This window comes from Panicum virgatum, chromosome 9N, assembly GCF_016808335.1.
Source record: "Panicum virgatum strain AP13 chromosome 9N, P.virgatum_v5, whole genome shotgun sequence".
In the NCBI taxonomy this organism is placed as follows: Eukaryota; Viridiplantae; Streptophyta; class Magnoliopsida; order Poales; family Poaceae; genus Panicum; species Panicum virgatum.
The window spans coordinates 27,365,077-27,384,349 of NC_053153.1; the positions used below are offsets into that span (position 1 = coordinate 27,365,077).

The 19,273-nt window shown below is 44.3% G+C and overlaps 1 protein-coding gene, 1 long non-coding RNA gene and 1 pseudogene across 3 annotated transcripts; 2 read left to right on the forward strand and 1 right to left on the reverse strand.

The window, feature by feature from the left end:
* Positions 1-1,346: 1,346 nt before the first annotated feature.
* Positions 1,347-16,106, forward strand: LOC120692649 (cationic amino acid transporter 3, mitochondrial-like). 2 transcript variants are annotated; one of them, XM_039976030.1, is made up of 14 exons: positions 1,347-1,635; positions 2,204-2,405; positions 2,580-2,664; positions 2,732-2,779; positions 3,179-3,297; positions 3,386-3,482; positions 3,596-3,768; positions 3,891-3,957; positions 14,198-14,356; positions 14,445-14,625; positions 14,804-14,924; positions 15,128-15,234; positions 15,345-15,420; positions 15,705-16,106. In XM_039976030.1, exons 1-14 carry the CDS (start codon positions 1,488-1,490, stop codon positions 15,823-15,825), a joined length of 1,704 nt encoding a protein of 567 aa, XP_039831964.1. In that variant the 5' UTR covers positions 1,347-1,487; the 3' UTR covers positions 15,826-16,106. The 2 variants fall into 2 exon arrangements, with proteins under 2 accessions (XP_039831964.1, XP_039831963.1); XM_039976029.1 differs by having other exon boundaries at positions 1,348-1,635; positions 2,732-2,872.
* Positions 14,915-16,832, reverse strand: LOC120692651. The gene is made up of 3 exons (XR_005682693.1): positions 16,707-16,832; positions 15,643-16,475; positions 14,915-15,403 (listed from the first exon to the last, which is right to left on the reverse strand). It is a non-coding gene; the product is annotated as an uncharacterized LOC120692651 (long non-coding RNA).
* Positions 16,833-17,727: 895 nt separating this feature from the next.
* On the forward strand, positions 17,728-18,802 carry LOC120692301 (annotated as a pseudogene).
* The last annotated feature ends 471 nt before the right edge of the window (positions 18,803-19,273 follow it).

The following is a 19,273-nucleotide window of genomic DNA, read 5'->3' on the forward strand; positions in this document are numbered from 1 at the left end:
TAAATTTGTAAACTTGTTTGATTTACTTTACACTAGGTCAAATCCCCTATTCGTCTGTGCCTGGCTGTATGTGTCCTCTTTGATCTCCAGACCTAATGTGCTGCTCAAATCGATGCTTGATATTTTTTCTTTCCTCACGGAACTTCATTTTGAATATTGCAACTGCTCGAACGGATATCAATATCCATCGGCTAGCACTAGCAGGCTACTGCACCTTTGAGCTTGCGAGTTGGTAGTGAGAAGGGAAGAAATGTTTCTGCTTTTTTAAAATTAATATTGCCATTGGGCTCTAGTTGATCCATGCAAACACTGCGACGGGGAGAAGGAAACCAGACATCAGGGGTGATGCGATGAAGCTTTTGAAAAGTTTGATGTGATGAAGCTAGACATCGAGGGTGATGAGCATCGATGTTGTACGGCGCACTGTGGCCGCCCTTAAGTGAGTTTTCTTTTGAGGATGATGGGCAACTGGCTAGGGTCTTGCTCAAAAGGGGTTGGTACAAGTTTGTAAGGTTATTTTAATGAAAGTTTCATCAACATTAAATATAATGTTATATCAGATATTTGATGATGTGGTAAAAATCCTATGTTCACTATTTTTAAGATGCTTGTGTCTTGCATATAGCTTAGGAAACAATAATCATTGTAGAAGTGGTTTCATTCAAGATTTCAACTAATTCTATATGATATAGCAGCATTGTAAACAGTGAAGTAAAGTTTAGCACTTAGGCCCTGTTTAGATCTTCACTCGTAAACCCCGTAAACGCAAAAAAACGTCACATCGAATGTTTTGACACATGCATGGAGTAGTAAATGAAGTCTATTTACAAAACTTTTTGCATGGATGGGCTGTAAATCGCGAAACGAATCTAATGAGTCCCACTTAATCCATGATTTGCAACAGTGATGCTACAGTAACCATCCGCTAATTATAAATTAATCATGAATTAATTAGCATCATTAGATTTGTCTCGCGATTTACAACCCATCTGTACAAAAAATTTTGTAAATAGACTTCATTTAGTATTTCAAATTAACAAGATTCTTTTACAAAATTTTTACATATAAACAACTAAACAAGCCCTTAGAATGATGCAAATGACATGCGAACAGGCGCCTAGCCGGATTGGTTTGGTGGCTGCAGTAATAGTTGAGGTTAAACAAATTCACTTGCTTGCCTAGACACCAAAGTACGCTCTGGGCGACTTGCAGGTCGAGTTTTTTTGCGATGCAAATGACGCGTGGGCATATTTTTGAAATAAAAAAATTGCATACTAGGAAAGTTTATTTTCCCGCCGGCCAAGGGGAGGTGATTAGGTGAAACCGAGGAAGTCAATGCCCGTACTTCCACATGGGGAGCAGGTCAAGAAGCTTGCTCTTGACGCTAGCGCGATCTCATTAGGACTTCAACCAGACAATCTCTCGAGTTCTTGATCTGCTCTCCTCCCCGCCGCACCCCTTCTCCTGGGGCCTTGGATGATCAAGGCATGGGAGGCCCCTCCTGGCCGGACTTGCAGTGCCTGGTGCGGCGGAAGCCGGCGGCCACGAGCTCCGCCGGCCGCGCCGAGGCTGCCGACGGGGGCGGCGGACAGCACCTCGCCAAGACGCTTACCATTCCCCACCTTGCCGCCATCGGTACCCGCCCCATTCTCACTCGTCTCTCACCTGGCCTTCCCATGGCTAATCAGGAGTAGAGTAGCTAATCCAATCACATTTCATTACATTTTAGCCATCTGTAGAATACTACTACTCAGTTCTTTTTTTTGTGCTACGTAACTTTAAGAGGACCATGACCTGATCAGTTAGCTGACTGCTGCTGCATTTCTCTCGAAGCTGCTATTGAGGTAGCTGAAAGTATCACAATTAGCATTGCAATTAAATGGCGATTGCTAATACAAATCTTGCTATTCCTTTCTGAATAACACGAGAACGTGTAACCACACCATGGTATGTAAATACCTTCTGATATGTGATGTGATATATCACTTCCACAAAACTTGGGCCACAATAGTAAACAGAACTAGCAAGAACGCCTGCATATTTCCTAGTGTGCACAACAACTCTGAAGTGTGTTTTTTTGGGGTCCAGAGTTTCTGAACTTGGTCTTTGCTGTGCTGCTTCCTTTGCCTCCACTGAATCTACTTCAAGTTCCAGGCATTGCAACATATGCCAATTTCGATGTCTCACTTCTAGTGCTGATTAGGTGTTGGTTCGACGATTGGCGCTGGCATCTACGTCCTGGTTGGAACTGTGGCCCGTGAGCACACAGGACCAGGCCTGACTGTGTCCTTTCTGATAGCCGGCGTCGCTGCGGCCCTTTCAGCTTTGTGCTATGCTGAGCTCTCCTGCCGTTTCCCTTCGGCAGGGAGTGCCTACCACTACTCCTACATCTGCATTGGAGAGAGGTGCATTACAAATGCACACTTGCATTCGGTCTATGTTATTTTCCTCTCTTAGTCTATCCGTATATGTTTGCCTTACCTACTTGGTGCATGAACATCCATCGTAAGGTGGAAACTATGGTTTCTATCTTACCTTTGCTTTGTTCTTCGTCTTCAATTGTGAAAAATTATGGTCAGTGTTGCTTGGCTGATTGGGTGGGCCTTGATCCTTGAGTACACGATAGGGGGATCATCGGTGGCACGCGGCATATCGCCAAACTTGGTAATGTTGTCTATTAAGTTCTCGCTTCAGATAAGTGAACTTTTCATAATTAGGCCTTTTTTTTCAGGCTCTATTTTTTGGTGGCCAAGATAAGTTGCCCTTCTTTCTAGCACAGGTACATGTCAAAGGGCTAGACACCCCAGTTGATCCTTGTGCTGCTATTCTTGTCCTGATAGTTACTGCATTACTGTGTCTGGGAATCAAAGAGGTATTAGCACAGAGCCCACACCTTGTTTCAGAAATTTTGTTCGCTTTTATAATTACTAAAAATAATTATCCCCTTACATGGCGTTACAATATTATGGACTCAATGATGTTGAAAATTTCTTTATGGTAAAAATAGATTATAGTGTGAATGATAGAGTCTACACTATTTTATTTTCTATTAGTGACTTTCACTTCGGCCATCATTTCTGCTCTGCTTACACTTGGTTTGCTGAGTTCAAGAATTGTGGCTACTTTCAAGATTTAACTTACAATTTCAGTCTTAAAGTATGAGTTATGTCCTGACCAGAGCTCATTTGTGGAAGGCATCATCACCACTGCAAACATCATAGTCATGCTCTTTGTCATCTGTGCTGGTGGATGGTTAGGATTCAGGAATGGCTGGGTCGGTTATAAAGGGCCAGAAGGGTAAAGTTAAATTTCTTGCTTCATATAATCAAAATGAACACGTTGACCTACCAAATTGGATTTTGAAACTTTCTTGGCTGGCACACAGTTACTTCCCTAATGGTGTTGGTGGAGTCATTTCTGGATCGGCGACCCTCTTCTTCGCGTTCATTGGCTTTGACACAGTAGCTAGCACGGCTGAGGAGGTCAGCTTGCATTCCTCATATACTGAATTCTTTTTGTGTTCTTCTGAATTTCATTACAGTTTCAGTGCAATGGCATGATAACCTTTAATTTGGTTGGTCTAAGTGATTTCCAGGTGAAGAATCCTCAGCGCGATCTTCCACTGGGGATGGGCCTGACCCTATCCCTGTGCTGCTTCCTTTACATGATGGTCTCTGCTGTTGTGGTCGGTCTGGTGCCCTATCGCGCGATTGATCCTAACACCCCTATTTCTTCTGCGTTTGCACAGTACGGGATGCAGTGGGCAGAGTAAGTTTCGGGTTCCCTTCCAGCTGAAAATGCTGAAATGATCCAGCTGTGATGGAGATTATTTGCACCTTTTGTCTAGTCTATGTCAGTCATTGAACAATTTTTACTCCATTGGAATGTAGGTATGTTGTTTCCAGTGGGGCTGTTCTTGCCCTCATAGCATCCTTGATAGGCGGTATTCTTCCCCAGGTTTGCGTCTAAGAATTGAAACTCGAGCATTGTTGAGCTCCCTTTGATTTCAGTAGTTCCCTACTTTCTATGAGGAATGATACGTGTTATGTGACTTAGAAATTCGAAAAAAACTACTGTTTTGAAACATGTGGCAGGTAAATGTAATACGTGATGGTTCAATATGTAGGAACACATGCATGATTGATACATTTGCCTATCTTGAGGGGAAGTTTGTTGTAATATGTGAAATTATTGGGGACCCCCTGACAAATTCAGTTAAATAAAGAGCGGTGTGTGGTAAGAGAAGGCTACCCTCCGATTTTCCCAAATAAACAAACACAAAAATAAAATAATCAATAAGTTTATTTGCAGTAATAATGTAGAGCTTTGCAGTCTTGGAGTGCCAAAAAGGTTGGACACATTAAGTCTCAATTGGCCCTCGCTCGTGAGGTGCTGCATAGACTTGAAGTAGCGCAAGATTTGAGGCTGCTCTCTCCGCAGGAAGAGTGGTTAAGAAGGGAGCTGAAGAAACTTTGTTTGAGCCTTGCTTCATTCGAAAGGACTATGGCAAGATTACGGTCAAGGGTCAGCTATCTTAGAGAAGGAGATGCAAACACTTCATTCTTTCACAAGCAAGCTGCTTTTCGCAAGCGGAAAAATTATATAGCCAAACTCAAGGATGGTGACAGAGTGGTTACTTCACAGGAGCATAAACAGGAAGTCATGTATAATTTTTATGATAATCTGATTGGAAAAGTTGCTGACCGAACTTTCTCCTTAGACCTGCACAGCTTCCATAGGGCTAGTTTGGACCTGTCCATGCTTGACGCCCCGATCTCGGAAGATGAAGTTTGGGAAACTATTAAGACCTTGCCGAAAGATAAGGCCCCGGGTCCAGATGGATACACGTGCAGATTCTACAAGGAATGCTGGTCTATCATTAAAGCAGATGTTATGGCTGCTATTATCACCTTGCAGCAAGGAAATGCTAGAGGGCTTGGCCTTCTCAATGCAGCTTACATTACACTCATCCCTAAGAAGGCGGATGCAGTGTTGGCCAAGGATTTTCGCCCCATCAGCTTAGTGCATAGCTTTGCAAAGTTGGTAACCAAGATCCTTGCTAATCGATTGACACCTCATCTAAACTCTATGGTTGCTGCTAATCAGAGTGCTTTTATTCGAGGGAGATGTATTCATGATAACTTCATCCTTGTGCAACAGACCATGAAGGTGCTCCATCGTCAAAAGGTGCCAAGTTTATTTCTGAAATTGGATATATCTAAAGCCTTTGATTCAGTTTCTTGGGCTTTCCTCCTGGAAGTTTTGTCTCACTTGGGCTTCGGTATGACGTGGTGCAATATGGTGTCTAATCTACTTTATACCTCTACCACTCGTATCATGCTGAATGGGGAACCTGGTGGGGTAATTCAGTACCAGCGTGGCCTCCGGCAAGGCGATCCTTTATCCCTCATGCTATTTATTCTTGTTATGGATGTTCTTAATAGTATTATTGTGAAAGGCGAGGAGGATGGACTTCTGCAGCCCCTCTCCCGAAGAATTTCTGGACAGCGGCTCTCTTTGTTTGCTGATGATGTTGCTCTCTTTATAAGGCCGGTGGAGGAGGAGCTACAGGTTACCAAGGAAATTCTTAATGCCTTTGGTATAGCCTCTGGACTGCGGACAAATCTGAGCAAGAGTAGCATCATTCCCATTCAGTGTGAAGAGGGCTCTCTGATGCCTGTCAGGGACATCCTCCCTTGTACTGAAGCTGAGTTTCCCTGCACCTATTTGGGGTTGCCTTTGTCTAATAAAAAGCTGAGAAAATATGATCTTCTGCCTTGGATTGAGAAAATAGCTGACAAGCTGTCGGGATGGAAGGCTGCCTTGATGAATAGAGCTGGGCGCATCACTATTGTTCGGTTTGTCCTCTCAGCTATGCCTATTTATCTCCTGATCGCCATCAATGTCCCAAAATGGTTTATTAAAGCAGTTGATAAAATACGGAAAGGTTTTCTTTGGAAGGGGAGGGAACAAGCTAATGGTGGTTGTTGTTTAGTTGCATGGGAGAAAGTCATGAGACCACTCGACCTAGGTGGTTTAGGAATTCCTAATTTAGAGATTATGGCATGGGCGTTGCAAGCAAGATGGCAGTGGCATAAGAAAACCCGAACTAATCGACCTTGGACGGATCTTGAGCTTCCCTCCCACCCTAATTCTCTAGCTTTGTTTGCCATCGCAGTTAATGTTAGATATCTAGGCAATTTTCGGTATATTTTCATTCCAAATATTAATATTAATTTCATGATATAGATGAGTGATAATGTGTGTACAAGATATGTGCATGTGTTCATGTTATTCTCACTAATAAGCATGAACAAAGAATTAAACCAGAGTAGGTTTAGTAAGTACCCCAAGGCGGGACCAGTGCCGGAGGCACCGGTTGTGCCGTTACCAGCTGGAATAGACATGCTATTCGACTGGCCTTACTCGAAGTAGCCGAACTATGTCGATGCAGGAAGATGTTCGCAGTGCAGTCCCACGAACGGTTACGCCGGGAAGTAGTCGAAGTAGTCGTCCCACGAACGGTCACGCCGGGAAGTAGACGAAGTAGTCGTTCGGGGAGCGAGCAGTCGCGTCAAGACGCTCCCCAAAAACCTAATTGCCCGCGTCCCGTGCAGGACCTTCAGCGAGCAGAGGTTCCGGAGGCCCTGCTCTCGCTAGACCTGTGCGCGCAGTGCTAGCGGTGGGGAAGGCAGAAAGCAGCTGAGGGAGAAGGGAGAGGTCTCCTGAAGAGGAGTACCTGGATGAGTGCTTGAGATGAGTGAGGATGAGAGGAGAGGGTGCTGGTTTATATAGGCATGAGATGCCTCAGGATCAACGAACCTGGACGTCATGAATGGCTTTGATGAGCGGCAGTTAATGTGCCTCAGGTTCAACGAACCTGTACGTCGTAAAGAGCCTTCAATGTCCGGTCATTAGTGACGACATTAACCCTCTGTTTTAATACTCTTTACTGCAAAACATCCTTCTCATCTCAGCACATCACGTCGCACCGCACCGCACCGCATCGGCACCTGCACGTCACGTCCGGCCGCGCACGCGCACGCGCACCGCACCGCCTGTCCGGCCGGCCGCGCCGCGCCGCGCCTCGCCTCGGCCTCGGCCACGGCCACGGCCCGGCTCGGCGAGGCAAGCGAGCACACGCGCGCGTGTGGTTCACCGTCCTCCTCTTACCGGCTTCACAAGTGGTGTACACGAAGTCCACCTTTTAAGTCGATTGAGATCCTCCTCAATTCCCGGTACGGAATTAAGCATTGATTCCCTAGCATTAATAGTGGGCTTTAAATTCTTTTAATGCTTTAGAATGAATGGGCCAAGCCCATTACTCCAACAATCCCCACCAAGAAATTCAAGCCACACTAGAAATGCCCTCATTCCCTCATTGATATACCAGTATTCGACAGAGACTGTTAAGTTGAACTTCCATCTAGGACAAAGGCTACACTTATTCACAACTGTGCAATGGACTATGCCTTGAATTGCCAGTTTTGTGCAAACAAGTTTGACCAGAGCCCTACACTGGTACTAGGCTGCAAAAGCATCCCCGCGGTTTGGAGCTTATAAGTCATACTCCAGGCCCTTCATGGATTTCTAGAGAATACCCAATTCTCATAGACCATGACCAGTGGTCAAACTCATATATGTGTGTTCCTTTCAGATGTTCTGTAGGACAACATCTTTGTTTCAAGAAAACAACTCATTTGTTTAAAAGAAACCACCTGGCACACATTAAGGTATAGACCAACCTGCCATACAGATTAGAAGAGAAATGCACCTTATACACGGAATGAGCCCTTTTCACAAAGGTTCTCTTCTCACAGTCAGACTTTAGTTTGTTTCACCATCCTAATTCACGGGATCTCCGATCACATAGGACAGGTTTCCACTATAGAATGACTCACGTGGGTCTCAAGCCCAATTCCATAGATGCATTGTCTATCACATTTCGTGAAAGACCCTTTGTAAACTGATCTTTCAGATTTTTAGCCATCTGAACATAGTCCAGGGCTATAACTCCGGAGTTTCTCAATTTTCTGACAGATTTCAACCGCCTTTTCACATGTCTAGATGACTTCATGTTATCCTTTGAACTATTCACCTTGACAATTACCGTTTGATTGTCACAGTTCATTAGGATTGCCGGTAACGGTTTTTCAACTATCGGCAAGTCCATAAGGAGCTCACGAAGCCACTCAGCCTCAACAGTGGCGGTATCTAATGCTGTGAGTTCTGCTTCCATAGTTGACCTCGTTAAGATGGTCTGCTTGCAAGACTTCCAGGAAACAGCTCCACCACCAAGTGTAAATACATATCCACTTGTGGCCTTTATCTCATCAGCATCAGAAATCCAATTTGAATCACTATACCCTTCTAGTACCCTTGGGTACCCGGTGTAGTGAATTCCATAGTTCATTGTCCCCTTCAGATAGTGCATTACTCTTTCAAGAGCCTTCCAATGATCATCTCCCGGGTTTGAAACAAACCGGCTCAGTTTGCTTACAGCAAACGAGATGTCAGGTCTTGTAGCGCTCGCTAAATACATTAATGAACCAATGATCTGATAATATCTCAGCTGATCTCGCATTATCCTTTTGTTCTTTCTAAGAATTAAACTGGCATCATATGGTGTTGAGACAGGTTTATAGTCGCTATAACCAAAGCGACTTAACACCTTCTCCACATAGTGAGACTGTGTAAGAATCACCCCACCATTGATCTCTTTTACCAGTTTTATATTAAGGATAACATCAGCTTCTCCCAGATCCTTCATCTCAAAATTTTGAGATAAAAACTCTTTGACTTCTTTAATCACATTAAGGCTAGTGCCAAAGATCAGTATGTCATCCACATACAAGCACAAAATCACTCCTTCAGCCCCACCATAGCGATAGTACACACATCTGTCAGCTTCGTTCACAACAAAGCCGGCAGAGGTCAAAGTTCTATCAAACTTTTCATGACACTGCTTAGGCGCTTGCTTGAGACCATATAAAGATTTTAACAACTTACAAACCATTCCTTCTTGACCCTTTGATACAAACCCATCCGGCTGATCCATATAGATCTCCTCTTCTAACTCTCCATTGAGGAAAGCCGTCTTAACGTCCATCTGATGAACGAGAAGACCATAAGAGGCTGCCAGGGAAAGTAACACTCGAATTGTGATCAATCGGGCAACTGGTGAATAAGTGTCAAATAAATTTTCTCCTTCTTTTTGGGTATAACCCTTGGCCACAAGCCTAGCCTTATACTTTTCAATAGTACCATCTGGCCTAAGCTTTTTCTTGAACACCCACTTGCATCCAACCGGTTTACATCCATAAGGACGTTCAACGACCTCCCAGGTTCCGTTAGACATAATAGAATCCATCTAACTCCTTACTGCTTCCTTCCAATAGTCAGCATCAGGAGATGAATATGCCTCCTCAATGGTTCTGGGTGTATCATCTATGAGGTATACAATGAAATCATCACCAAAAGACTTTACAGTCCTTTGTCTCTTGCTCTTTCTCGGAGCATCATTGTTATCCTCCTCAGGATTTCCTACAAGTGTATGTTCATTGTGTTCTATCGGCTCAGCAGAGCCATCATCCTCGATGAACTCTTGCCTAGATGAACTTGTTTCATCTCTCATGGGAAAAATGTTTTAAAAAAATGTAGCATCTCTGGACTCCATTATAGTACCAACATGCATGTCAGGTACTCCAGATTTCACTATTAAAAATCTATATCCAACGCTGTGAATAGCATAACCTAGAAAGATACAATCCACAGTTTTAGGTCCAAGCTTACGTTTCTTAGTTATTGGCACACTCACTTTTGCCAAACAACCCCATGTACGTAAGTATGACAGTGTTGGCATTTTCTTCTCCCATTCCTCGAATGGAGTTATCTCTTTATTCTTTGTAGGAACACAGTTTAGGACATGACATGCAGTCAATATAGCCTCACCCCACCATTCCTTGGAAAGTCCCGCTGTATCTATCATGGCGTTAACCAAATCCGTTAGAGTGCGGTTCTTTCTTTCGGCAACCCCATTTGACTGAGGTGAATAGGGAGGCGTCCTCTCATGAATAATACCATGTTCCTCGCAGAATAAAGTAAATAAATTTGAGAAATACTCGCCACCACGATCTGACCTAACTCTTTTGATCTTTCTCTCAAGTTGGTTTTCTACTTCAGCTTTATAGATTTTAAAGTAGTGTAAAGCTTCATCTTTTGACTTCAACAAATAGATGTAATAAAATCTAGTACTATCATCAATCAAAGTCATGAAATATTTTTTACCACCTTTTGTCAACACTCCATTCATTTCGCACAAATCGGAATGAATTAATTCTAAGGGTGCCAAGCTCCTTGCCTTCGCGGTCTTATGAGGCTTACGAGTTTGTTTTGATTCAACACATACATGACATTTAGAATTTTTGACAAAAGTGAACTTTGGAATTAAGCTCAAATTAGCTAAGCGCATCATACAACCAAAATTAACGTGACAAAGCCTCGAATGCCAAACATTTGTTTCATCAACGTTAATAACATTGTATGCAATTTTATTACAAACATCTGACAAAAAAAGACGGAACAAGCCTCCGCTTTCGTAACCTTTTCCAACAAAAGTACCAAACTTAGACAAGATACATTTATTGGACTCAAAGACTAATTTGAAACCATCTCTACACAGTAGAGAGCCGCTGACTAAATTCTTCTTGATGGTGGGGACATGCTGCACGTTCTTCAGCTGCACGGTCTTCCCCGAAGTAAACTTCAGATTTACCGTACCAACACCAAGAACACGCGCATGTGATCCGTTCCCCATCAGCAAGGAGGAAGTCCCGCCGGTCTGGTAAGAAGAGAACAAAGAAGCATCAGCACAAACATGAATATTAGCACCAGCGTCAACCCACCACTCGGGTGAACCAAAGACTGAAAGAACAGTAGGTAATAAATTACCGTACCCCGATGTTCCTCCAGGCTCGCTAATAACCATGTTGGCGGAGTCGTTGCCTTTGCGGTTCGGACACTTTGCAGCAAAGTGATCCGTACTAGCGCACACATAGCAAGCTCCCGTCTTCTTCTTCTTCTTAAAAGTGGTTGTCTTCTTAGTCTTTGGTTGGTTCTGCGGTGGCTTTTTCTTGTTCTTGTGGGAGTTGTTCTTCTGAACAAGATTAGCACTTGAAGCACCAACAACTCATTTCCCACGTATGTCCTTTGCTCTCGCCTTCTCCTCAACATCAAGAGTCCCTATGAGTCCATCTATTGTGAACTCCTGTCTCTTGTGTTTTAGAGAAGTAGCAAAGTCCCTCCAAGAAGGTGGTAGCTTAGAGATTATACCTCCGGCCACAAACTTATTGGGTAACACACATGGGGACTCTTTGCTGCAATTTTTGAGATCTTTTGCCAGAGTATGTATTTCATGAGCCTATTCCACTACAGAACGGTTTTCGACCATCCTGTACTCAAGGAACTGCTCCATGATATACAACTCACTCCCGGCGTCAGATACTCCATATTGAGCCTCAAGAGCATTCCACAATGCTTTGCCAGTTGGCAGCCGGATATAAGAATACACCAGGTTATCACCGAGAACACTAATGATCAAGCCTCGAAAGAGGATATCAGCCTCATCGAACGCACTCCCTTCCTCTGGAGAGAATTGTTCAGGCTTACCCTCTTTCACATGGATCACTCTCGATAGTGTTAACCACAGTATAAGCCGCTCTTGCCAACGTTTGTAATTTGAACCATCAAAAGGTGGTGGTTTGATTGATGCAGCAAAGCTAGATACCGAATGCCTATTAACACAATTAGTTTTTTGGATTGTTAGATATCTAGGCAATTTTCGGTATATTTTAATTCCAAATATTAATATCAATTTCATGATATAGATGAGTGATAATGTGTGTACAAGATATGTGCATGTATTCATATTATTCTCACTAATAAGCATGAACAAAGAATTAAACCAGAGTAGGTTTAGTAAGTACCCCAAGGCGGGACCAGTGCCGGAGGCACCGGTTGCGCCGTTACCAGCTGGAATAGACATGCTATTCGACTGGCCTTGTTCGAAGTAGCCGAACTATGTCGATGCAGGAAGATGTTCGCAGTGCAGTCCCACGAACGGTTACGCCGGGAAGTAGTCGAAGTAGTCGTCCCACGAACGGTCACGCCGGGAAGTAGACGAAGTAGTCGTTCAGGGAGCGAGCAGTCGCGTCAAGACGCTCCCCAAAAACCTAATTGCCCGCGTCCCGTGCAGGACCTTCAGCAAGCAGAGGTTCCGGAGGCCCTGCTCTCGTTAGACCTGTGCGCGCAGTGCTAGGGGAAGGCAGAAAGCAGCTGAGGGAGAAGGGAGAGGTCTCCTGAAGAGGAGTACCTGGATGAGTGCTTGAGATGAGTGAGGATGAGAGGAGAGGGTGCTGGTTTATATAGGCATGAGATGCCTCAGGTTCAACGAACCTGGACGTCATGAATGGCTTTGATGAGCGGCAGTTAATGTGCCTCAGGTTCAACGAACCTGGACGTGAGGGAGAAGGGAGAGGTCTCCTGAAGAGGAGTATCTAGATGAGTGCTTGAGATGAGTGAGGATGAGAGGAGAGGGTGCTGGTTTATATAGACATGAGATGCCTCAGGTTCAACGAACCTGAACGTCATGAATGGCTTTGATGAGCGGCAGTTAATGTGCCTCAGGTTCAACGAACCTGGACGTCGTAAAGAGCCTTCAATGTCCGGTCATTAGTGACGACATTAACCCTCTGTTTTAATACTCTTTACTGCAAAACATCCTTCTCATCTCAGCACATCACGTCGCACCGCACCGGCACCGGCACGTCACGTCACGTCCGGCCGCGCACGCGCACGCGCACCGGCCGACCGGCCGGCCGCGCCGCGCGCGTGTGGTTCACCGTCCTCCTCTTACCGGCTTCACAAGTGGTGTACACGAAGTCCACCTTTTAAGTCGATTGAGATCCTCCTCAATTCCCGGTACGGAATTAAGCATTGATTCCCTAGCATTAATAGTGGGCTTTAAATTCTTTTAATGCTTTAGAATGAATGGGCCAAGCCCATTACTCCAACAGTTAACAAAGAGGTAGGAAATGGACATAACACGCTGTTTTGGTCAGATAAATGGCTGCATGGCTGTTCAGTGGAGAACCTGGCACCTGCTGTCTTTGCATGTGTGCCTCCTAGAGTTCGTAAAAGACAATCAGTGGCAGATGCTTTGACCAATAACAAATGGGTTTCAGAGATATGTGGCGGTCTGACTTGGAGTGTAATTAGGGAATTTCTGCAGCTATGGGATTGTGTCCAGGACCTCGAGTTAAATGAGATGGAGGATCGACATGTTTGGAGATTGGAATCTGGGGGATGCTACTCCTCAAAGTCTGCATACCGGGCTTATTTTTAGGGTTCCATAACCTTTGAACCATGGAAAAGACTTTGGAAATCTTGGGCTCCAAATAAGTGTAAACTCTTTCTTTGGTTGGCCATCCGCAATAGGTGCTGGACAGCTGATCGTCTTGAAAAGAGAGGGCTGCCTCATCCCAATCAGTGCCCTTTATGTGACCAAGAAAATGAGACAGTGCAGCACTTGTTGGCCTCATGTGTGGTGGCTAGACAGGTTTGGTTTAATCTTCTAGCACCTCTGAATCTTGGTGATTGCATTCCCATGCAGCGGGATCACAACTTCGTTGAGTGGTGGCGCAAAGTGATGAAAAAGGTGAAGAAAGAATATAAGAAAGGAGTAAATTCCCTAATAATTTTGGGTTCATGGATGTTATGGAAACACAGGAATGCCTGTGTGTTCGAGGGGATGGCCCCTTCGGTCGCCTCCATCATGAGGGAAATTAAAGATGAGCATAACCTGTGGTGTTTGGCCGGAGCTAAAAAGCTTCAAGGTCTGGACTTGGCTGGTGCTCTCTAGGTGTCTAGGTCTTGGTTATGGTCAGGTCTCTCTTTTTTTGTTGTTGCATAGGCTAGTCTTGTGCTTTTGAACTCTTCTCTCATATCTGGTCCCCGTATGAGAGATGAGCTTTGTATGGGGACTATTCTTTTCTCTCTAATACAATGAGGCGCAGTTCTCATGCGTTTTCGAAAAAAAATGTAGCATGCTCATTATATATTCCATTTGAGGAAGATATGTTTATCCAAAATTAAACCATGACTGGCTGATCCTTACTGTTTACATGATGCTTTTGGTCAGCCGAGAATTATAATGGCTATGGCTAGAGATGGATTGCTTCCGCCCCTGTTCTCAGCTGTTAATCGACAAACTCAAGTGCCAATCTTGAGCACAATTTTGACAGGGACGTGTGCTGCTATCCTGGCTTTTTTCATGGACGTCTCCCAATTGGCAGGGATGGTAATATGCTAATTATCATGTAAAATGGTAGCATTGCTGGATGCAGATATACTCCAGGTGATAATAGTTTCTTGATCTGTTTGTTCAGGTAAGCGTGGGAACCTTATTGGCATTTACTACGGTTGCCATTTCTGTTTTAGTAGTAAGATATGCTCCTCCATATGAGATGCCAATGGAAGTGGCTCTTGCAGGAAAACCTGAGACATTAACTTCATGCTCTGGGCACTCAGAGCAGGATGAGCAAAATTTGGAAGATCCTTTTGGCAATGGTAATGAGAAGATTAGTTTTATGTTGACTGTTAAGTCAAGTTATAGCAGGAATTCTATTTGCCAGTTTTAGCTTGCATTCACACTGTAATCAGATATTGCATTCGTATTCATGACTACTGAGATAATTTGTTTTCTGACTCTTTTTTTCCTTTCTTTATCTGGAATTGGTTCAAAAAGCACCTACTGTCAGTGAGATAGCCAGCAAAGCAAGGCGACAGAAAGCCATGAGATGCATAGTATTGATATGCCTTGGGGTCATCATCTTCATTTCTGCGGTTTCTTTCTCCTCTTTGCCATTGTAAGTGATAGGTCACCACCACCTGTATCTCAGTGGGCACCATTTCATATATCTGGTTCTATAATGTGCAAAGAAAGTATTTGGATACTGTTCCTGGGACTGAAGAGCACATCTAGAATTGCATCATCATCATCATCATTACTATTGCTGTTTTTTTGGCAATAAAAAAGCAACATCATCTGATCCTGTTTTGCTTTCTGTAGTTATGTGCGAATGACTGCATGCACCATAGGCGGGCTGCTACTGTTTAGTTCTTCTATTGTGCTGTTGTGCATTGGACAAGATAAGAGCTCTTTGGGACAAACTGGAGGTATAAGCTTACGGACATGGACATTAGCAGTTCTGCAAACTTGGTGAAATCTGAGTGAGAAATCCAGTGCAATTCAATAAAATCTCAAATTACCACTTTGCTTGTCCTAGGTTTCATGTGCCCATTGGTTCCATTGCTTCCAATTTGTTGCATCATCGTCAACGCATACCTGCTTATGAACCTTGGGTAAGAAATATGGGTTATAGTCATCTTTTTTTTGTTTATCGTTTATGCTTTTGCAATTTGTGCAGCCTGCTATTTTCTGAAAGTTGTGCAGATTTCATAAGATAGTCAGTTTGATCAAGCAACACATAATTCTTTTGAGCTAATCTGCAGTTTTATGAAACCAGACGAAATTTAGCCACTTACTTTGCAGATATCAAGATATCAGAATGTCTAGATAGCTACCTATGCTTCGTAGTAATCCTGAAGGTAATCTTGACCTCACGTTTCAACTCAAATGATTGCAGGAGTCACACATGGATTCGTGTTTCCATATGGATGGCGGCTGGTGCGCTCATATACCTCTTCTACGGCCTGAAACATAGTTCATTAGCAGGCATGGCCTACCATCGCATATCACATTCGTAGTTGAACGTTGGGTAGAGTTCTTTTGCATTTTTATAGCAGAGAAATGAAATGTGCCCAGGAGATTTGAAGGAACAGGAGAAGTTCTGAAAGTCTGAATGAACCCTTAAGAACGAAGATAGGCACATGTAGGAAAGAGGCATTGTACAGTCTCGTATGGACTTGTTTTTTCCTCTGCCAATTTCACAAACTACTGGAAAAGTTACCACTAAATTTCTGATTCTTTTGGTGCAAAAGAGGGAAATTACAAGAGGCATTCATTAGTTGACAAGAATTCTTTTTTCCTTGTGCTCATGTCCATGCCCCTCCTTGTTTGTGGCCCTTGTTGGGCTCCAACTGTAGCCTACTTTAACTTGGAACTAAAGGCTTTATTGTTGTAGCAACTCCTATGTGTTTTGCGCGCGCTCATGTGCGTGGCAAAGAACAGTGCTTGAAAAGTTGTTGCGATAAAAAGGAGAATAAGATTATGATATGAAGCTATATTATATCATAGACTAAAGTCAAAGCAACGAAATAGTCATTAGTCTGCATATATTATACGGAGCTTTGAGACTGTAAATAATACTACTTTAAAGTTTGCGTTCTTCAGTAGGGTGAGGTCAATGTACGCGGCGCAGGTCTTAATTTGATGTTGCCCTCCATCTGTGCAATTTCTGTACATATACGCATGAAAAGTGAGATTGCTTTGTGTGATGCACTGTTTGTTAGTAAAAACATTGGAGGCAATACTTGTGTTGGAATGCATTTAGAAAAGGATGTGAACAAAGTTGTATGATATCTGAACATAGCAAATCGTGAAAAGAAAGAACCAAAAATCCGATTTCTACAGTACATGTGACAAAAGAAGAAGAAAGATGGAGAGGACGGGAGGAAGACCAACTTACCCCAGATCAAAGGGAAAAGCAGCAGCGAAAGAGGGTCAATGAATCAGCTCTAGGTAGTATTATTTATCCCAAGATACTCGCAAGCAGCAGCCACAGCGAAACAACATGCAGCAGCATCACCACAATAGGGCGACGCCACGCCACGCGGCGTTCCGAAGGCGGCGTACGCGTCGGGGCATCGCAAAGCAGCCAGGCAGGCGCCTGCGTGTCCTGCAGAACTGCGTGAGCCGAGTAGGCAAACCACTCGATGAGCATCGCAGGGCCCAGCGATTTTGGAGCCACGTGGCCTCGGGCGCCTCCCCCACCCCGAATATTATCAGAGATGCATTGTGTTTTTTCAGAAGGAAATTCTGCTTGTGTTTTTTTCTATTTATTCGCTGTGTTCGCTTGGCTTGTCAGCTAACCAGCCAGCAGTATTGATTCCTTATACTAAATCAGCACCAGCCACCAGCTACCAGACAGTCAGCAGTACTGTTCTCTCATAACAAATCAGCACCAGTCATCAGCCACAGCCAAGCGAACACATCGATTGAGTTCTTTAGACTTTGTTTAGATCACTTTGCATTTTGGATTTTTGAAAAAGAATCTTCAACATTTAAAATATTAAATGTAGACTAATTACAGATCTCGTCTGTAAACTACAAGACGAATCTAATGAGCCTAAGTAAGACATCATTAGAGCATGTTTACTGTAGCATTAATGTATCAATTTAGTGTCTAATCACGCCCTAATTAGACTCATTAGATTCGTCTCGCGATTTACAGTCTATTTATTTAATGCGATTTATTTTTCAATTACATTTAATACATCATGCAAGTAATTTATAAAAATTTTGCATTTTAGATTTTAAGATCTAAACAAAACAGAGCCTTAGAGGATTTTTTGAGCGAGAGGGAATTGTGCACGGGTAGTTGCCCTGGGCCCATAATCACAGGAGGTGGAGGTCCAAAATGGGCCGGGCCGAAACTGGCAAGAAACTTGTTGTGGGTTAAGCTGGCCTGCTTCTTCTAGTGAGCCCTCCTCTCCTCTTCTTATCCCTCCTGCTTATCCAACGCACCAATTCCACTCCGTCCATCCATCCGCCATGGCGACGGCCACGCTGCTGAGCTCCTCCTTCGCCATGCCCGCCGCCGCCCGGAGGGCCTCCTCCTCTTCCTCCACCTCCCTGGGCTTCGCCACGTCGCAGCTCGCCGGCCTCTCCCTCTCCGCCGCCGCGCCCACTTCAACCGCCGCGGCCCCCCTCCACAAGAGGCCGCTCCAGCCCATCGTCGCGCGTACGTCTTCGATTCGGTTTGCTTTGTTTCCTTGTTCGTCGCTTTCCGTTACTGTCAACGAATATTCAGCTGGCTGGGTTGCTCCATTCTTCTCTGCTGATGGATTCAGCTAGTTCACCAGTGGCGCTGTTAATGCCTAGCTGCACCGTCCATTTCAATTTCAATCCTATTACCAAAAAGTTCCGTTTCATCGGTTCTGATCTGCGTCTTGTCTAACGAGCATGATAAAAATTAAGGAAATTGCCTTCGAATTGACGAGATGATGAGTTTTGTGTGTGTGTGTGTGTGTGTGTTTCGTCATTCAGGCCGGGTGTGCCCCTTCACTGACAAGAAGACGAACCGGGCGAACAAGGTGTCCTTCTCCAACCACAAGACGAAGAAGCAGCAGTTCGTGAACCTGCAGTACAAGAAGCTGTGGTGGGAGGCCGGCAAGCGCTACGTCAAGCTGCGCCTCTCCACCAAGGCCCTCAAGAGTCAAGACCATCGAGAAGCACGGCCTCGACGCCGTCGCGCGCAAGGCCGGCATCGACCTCAACAAGAAGTGAGCCGAGCTTGAGTAGTCAAGCCGGTGGTGGCGGTATGGTCAAGGCCGAGCAATCTCGCGAACAGATGCCACTAGAGTCTCGTCTGTCTCAATGTCTGCTGCTCCTGCTGCTCATTCAGTCATACAGTATTTTTTCCTTTCCTCCCTAATTTGATTTGCATCCTACCAATGTAGGCAGATCGATGTTGCGTATATTTTTATTCTATGGAAAGAGTTGAGGTTTCTTCGTCTTGATCAATCTTGTCTCCATTTCGTAATTGTGATCGATTGGGAGAAAGTTAACTGGCCTCAACTGATCATTTGGCAGCCAGTGAAGTAGAAACTGAATGGGTTTACAGTTAATTTGTTATGCATCCTGTCCTAGAGATGAAGGCCATCCGCTGCACTTGTTTGCAGTTTGCGCCTACCTTCCATTCCATTCCACATCATCATGCATCATATACATTTAGGTTGCCTCCTGCTGTCCTGCAATAGTGCAACTGCAAGCAGCAAAGGAGGACGCCTGGCATGTGGCCGCGATTAGTTGAGGACTTTAGGTAGAGAAGAAATCACGTGCCCCATATCTAATGGTGGCATCGCATTAGTTCAGGTGTAAGAAAGGGAATGCCTGCTCGTGCAAAAAAAAAAAGGTCCCAACTCCCAATTGTCTAATTTAATTTCTAGCCTCCCTCTGAAGTGGAGTGGTACTATGACTGGAGTAGGTTGTAAGTTGCAAGGGAAGTTGATCTTTCTTTTAGAGGGGAAAAAG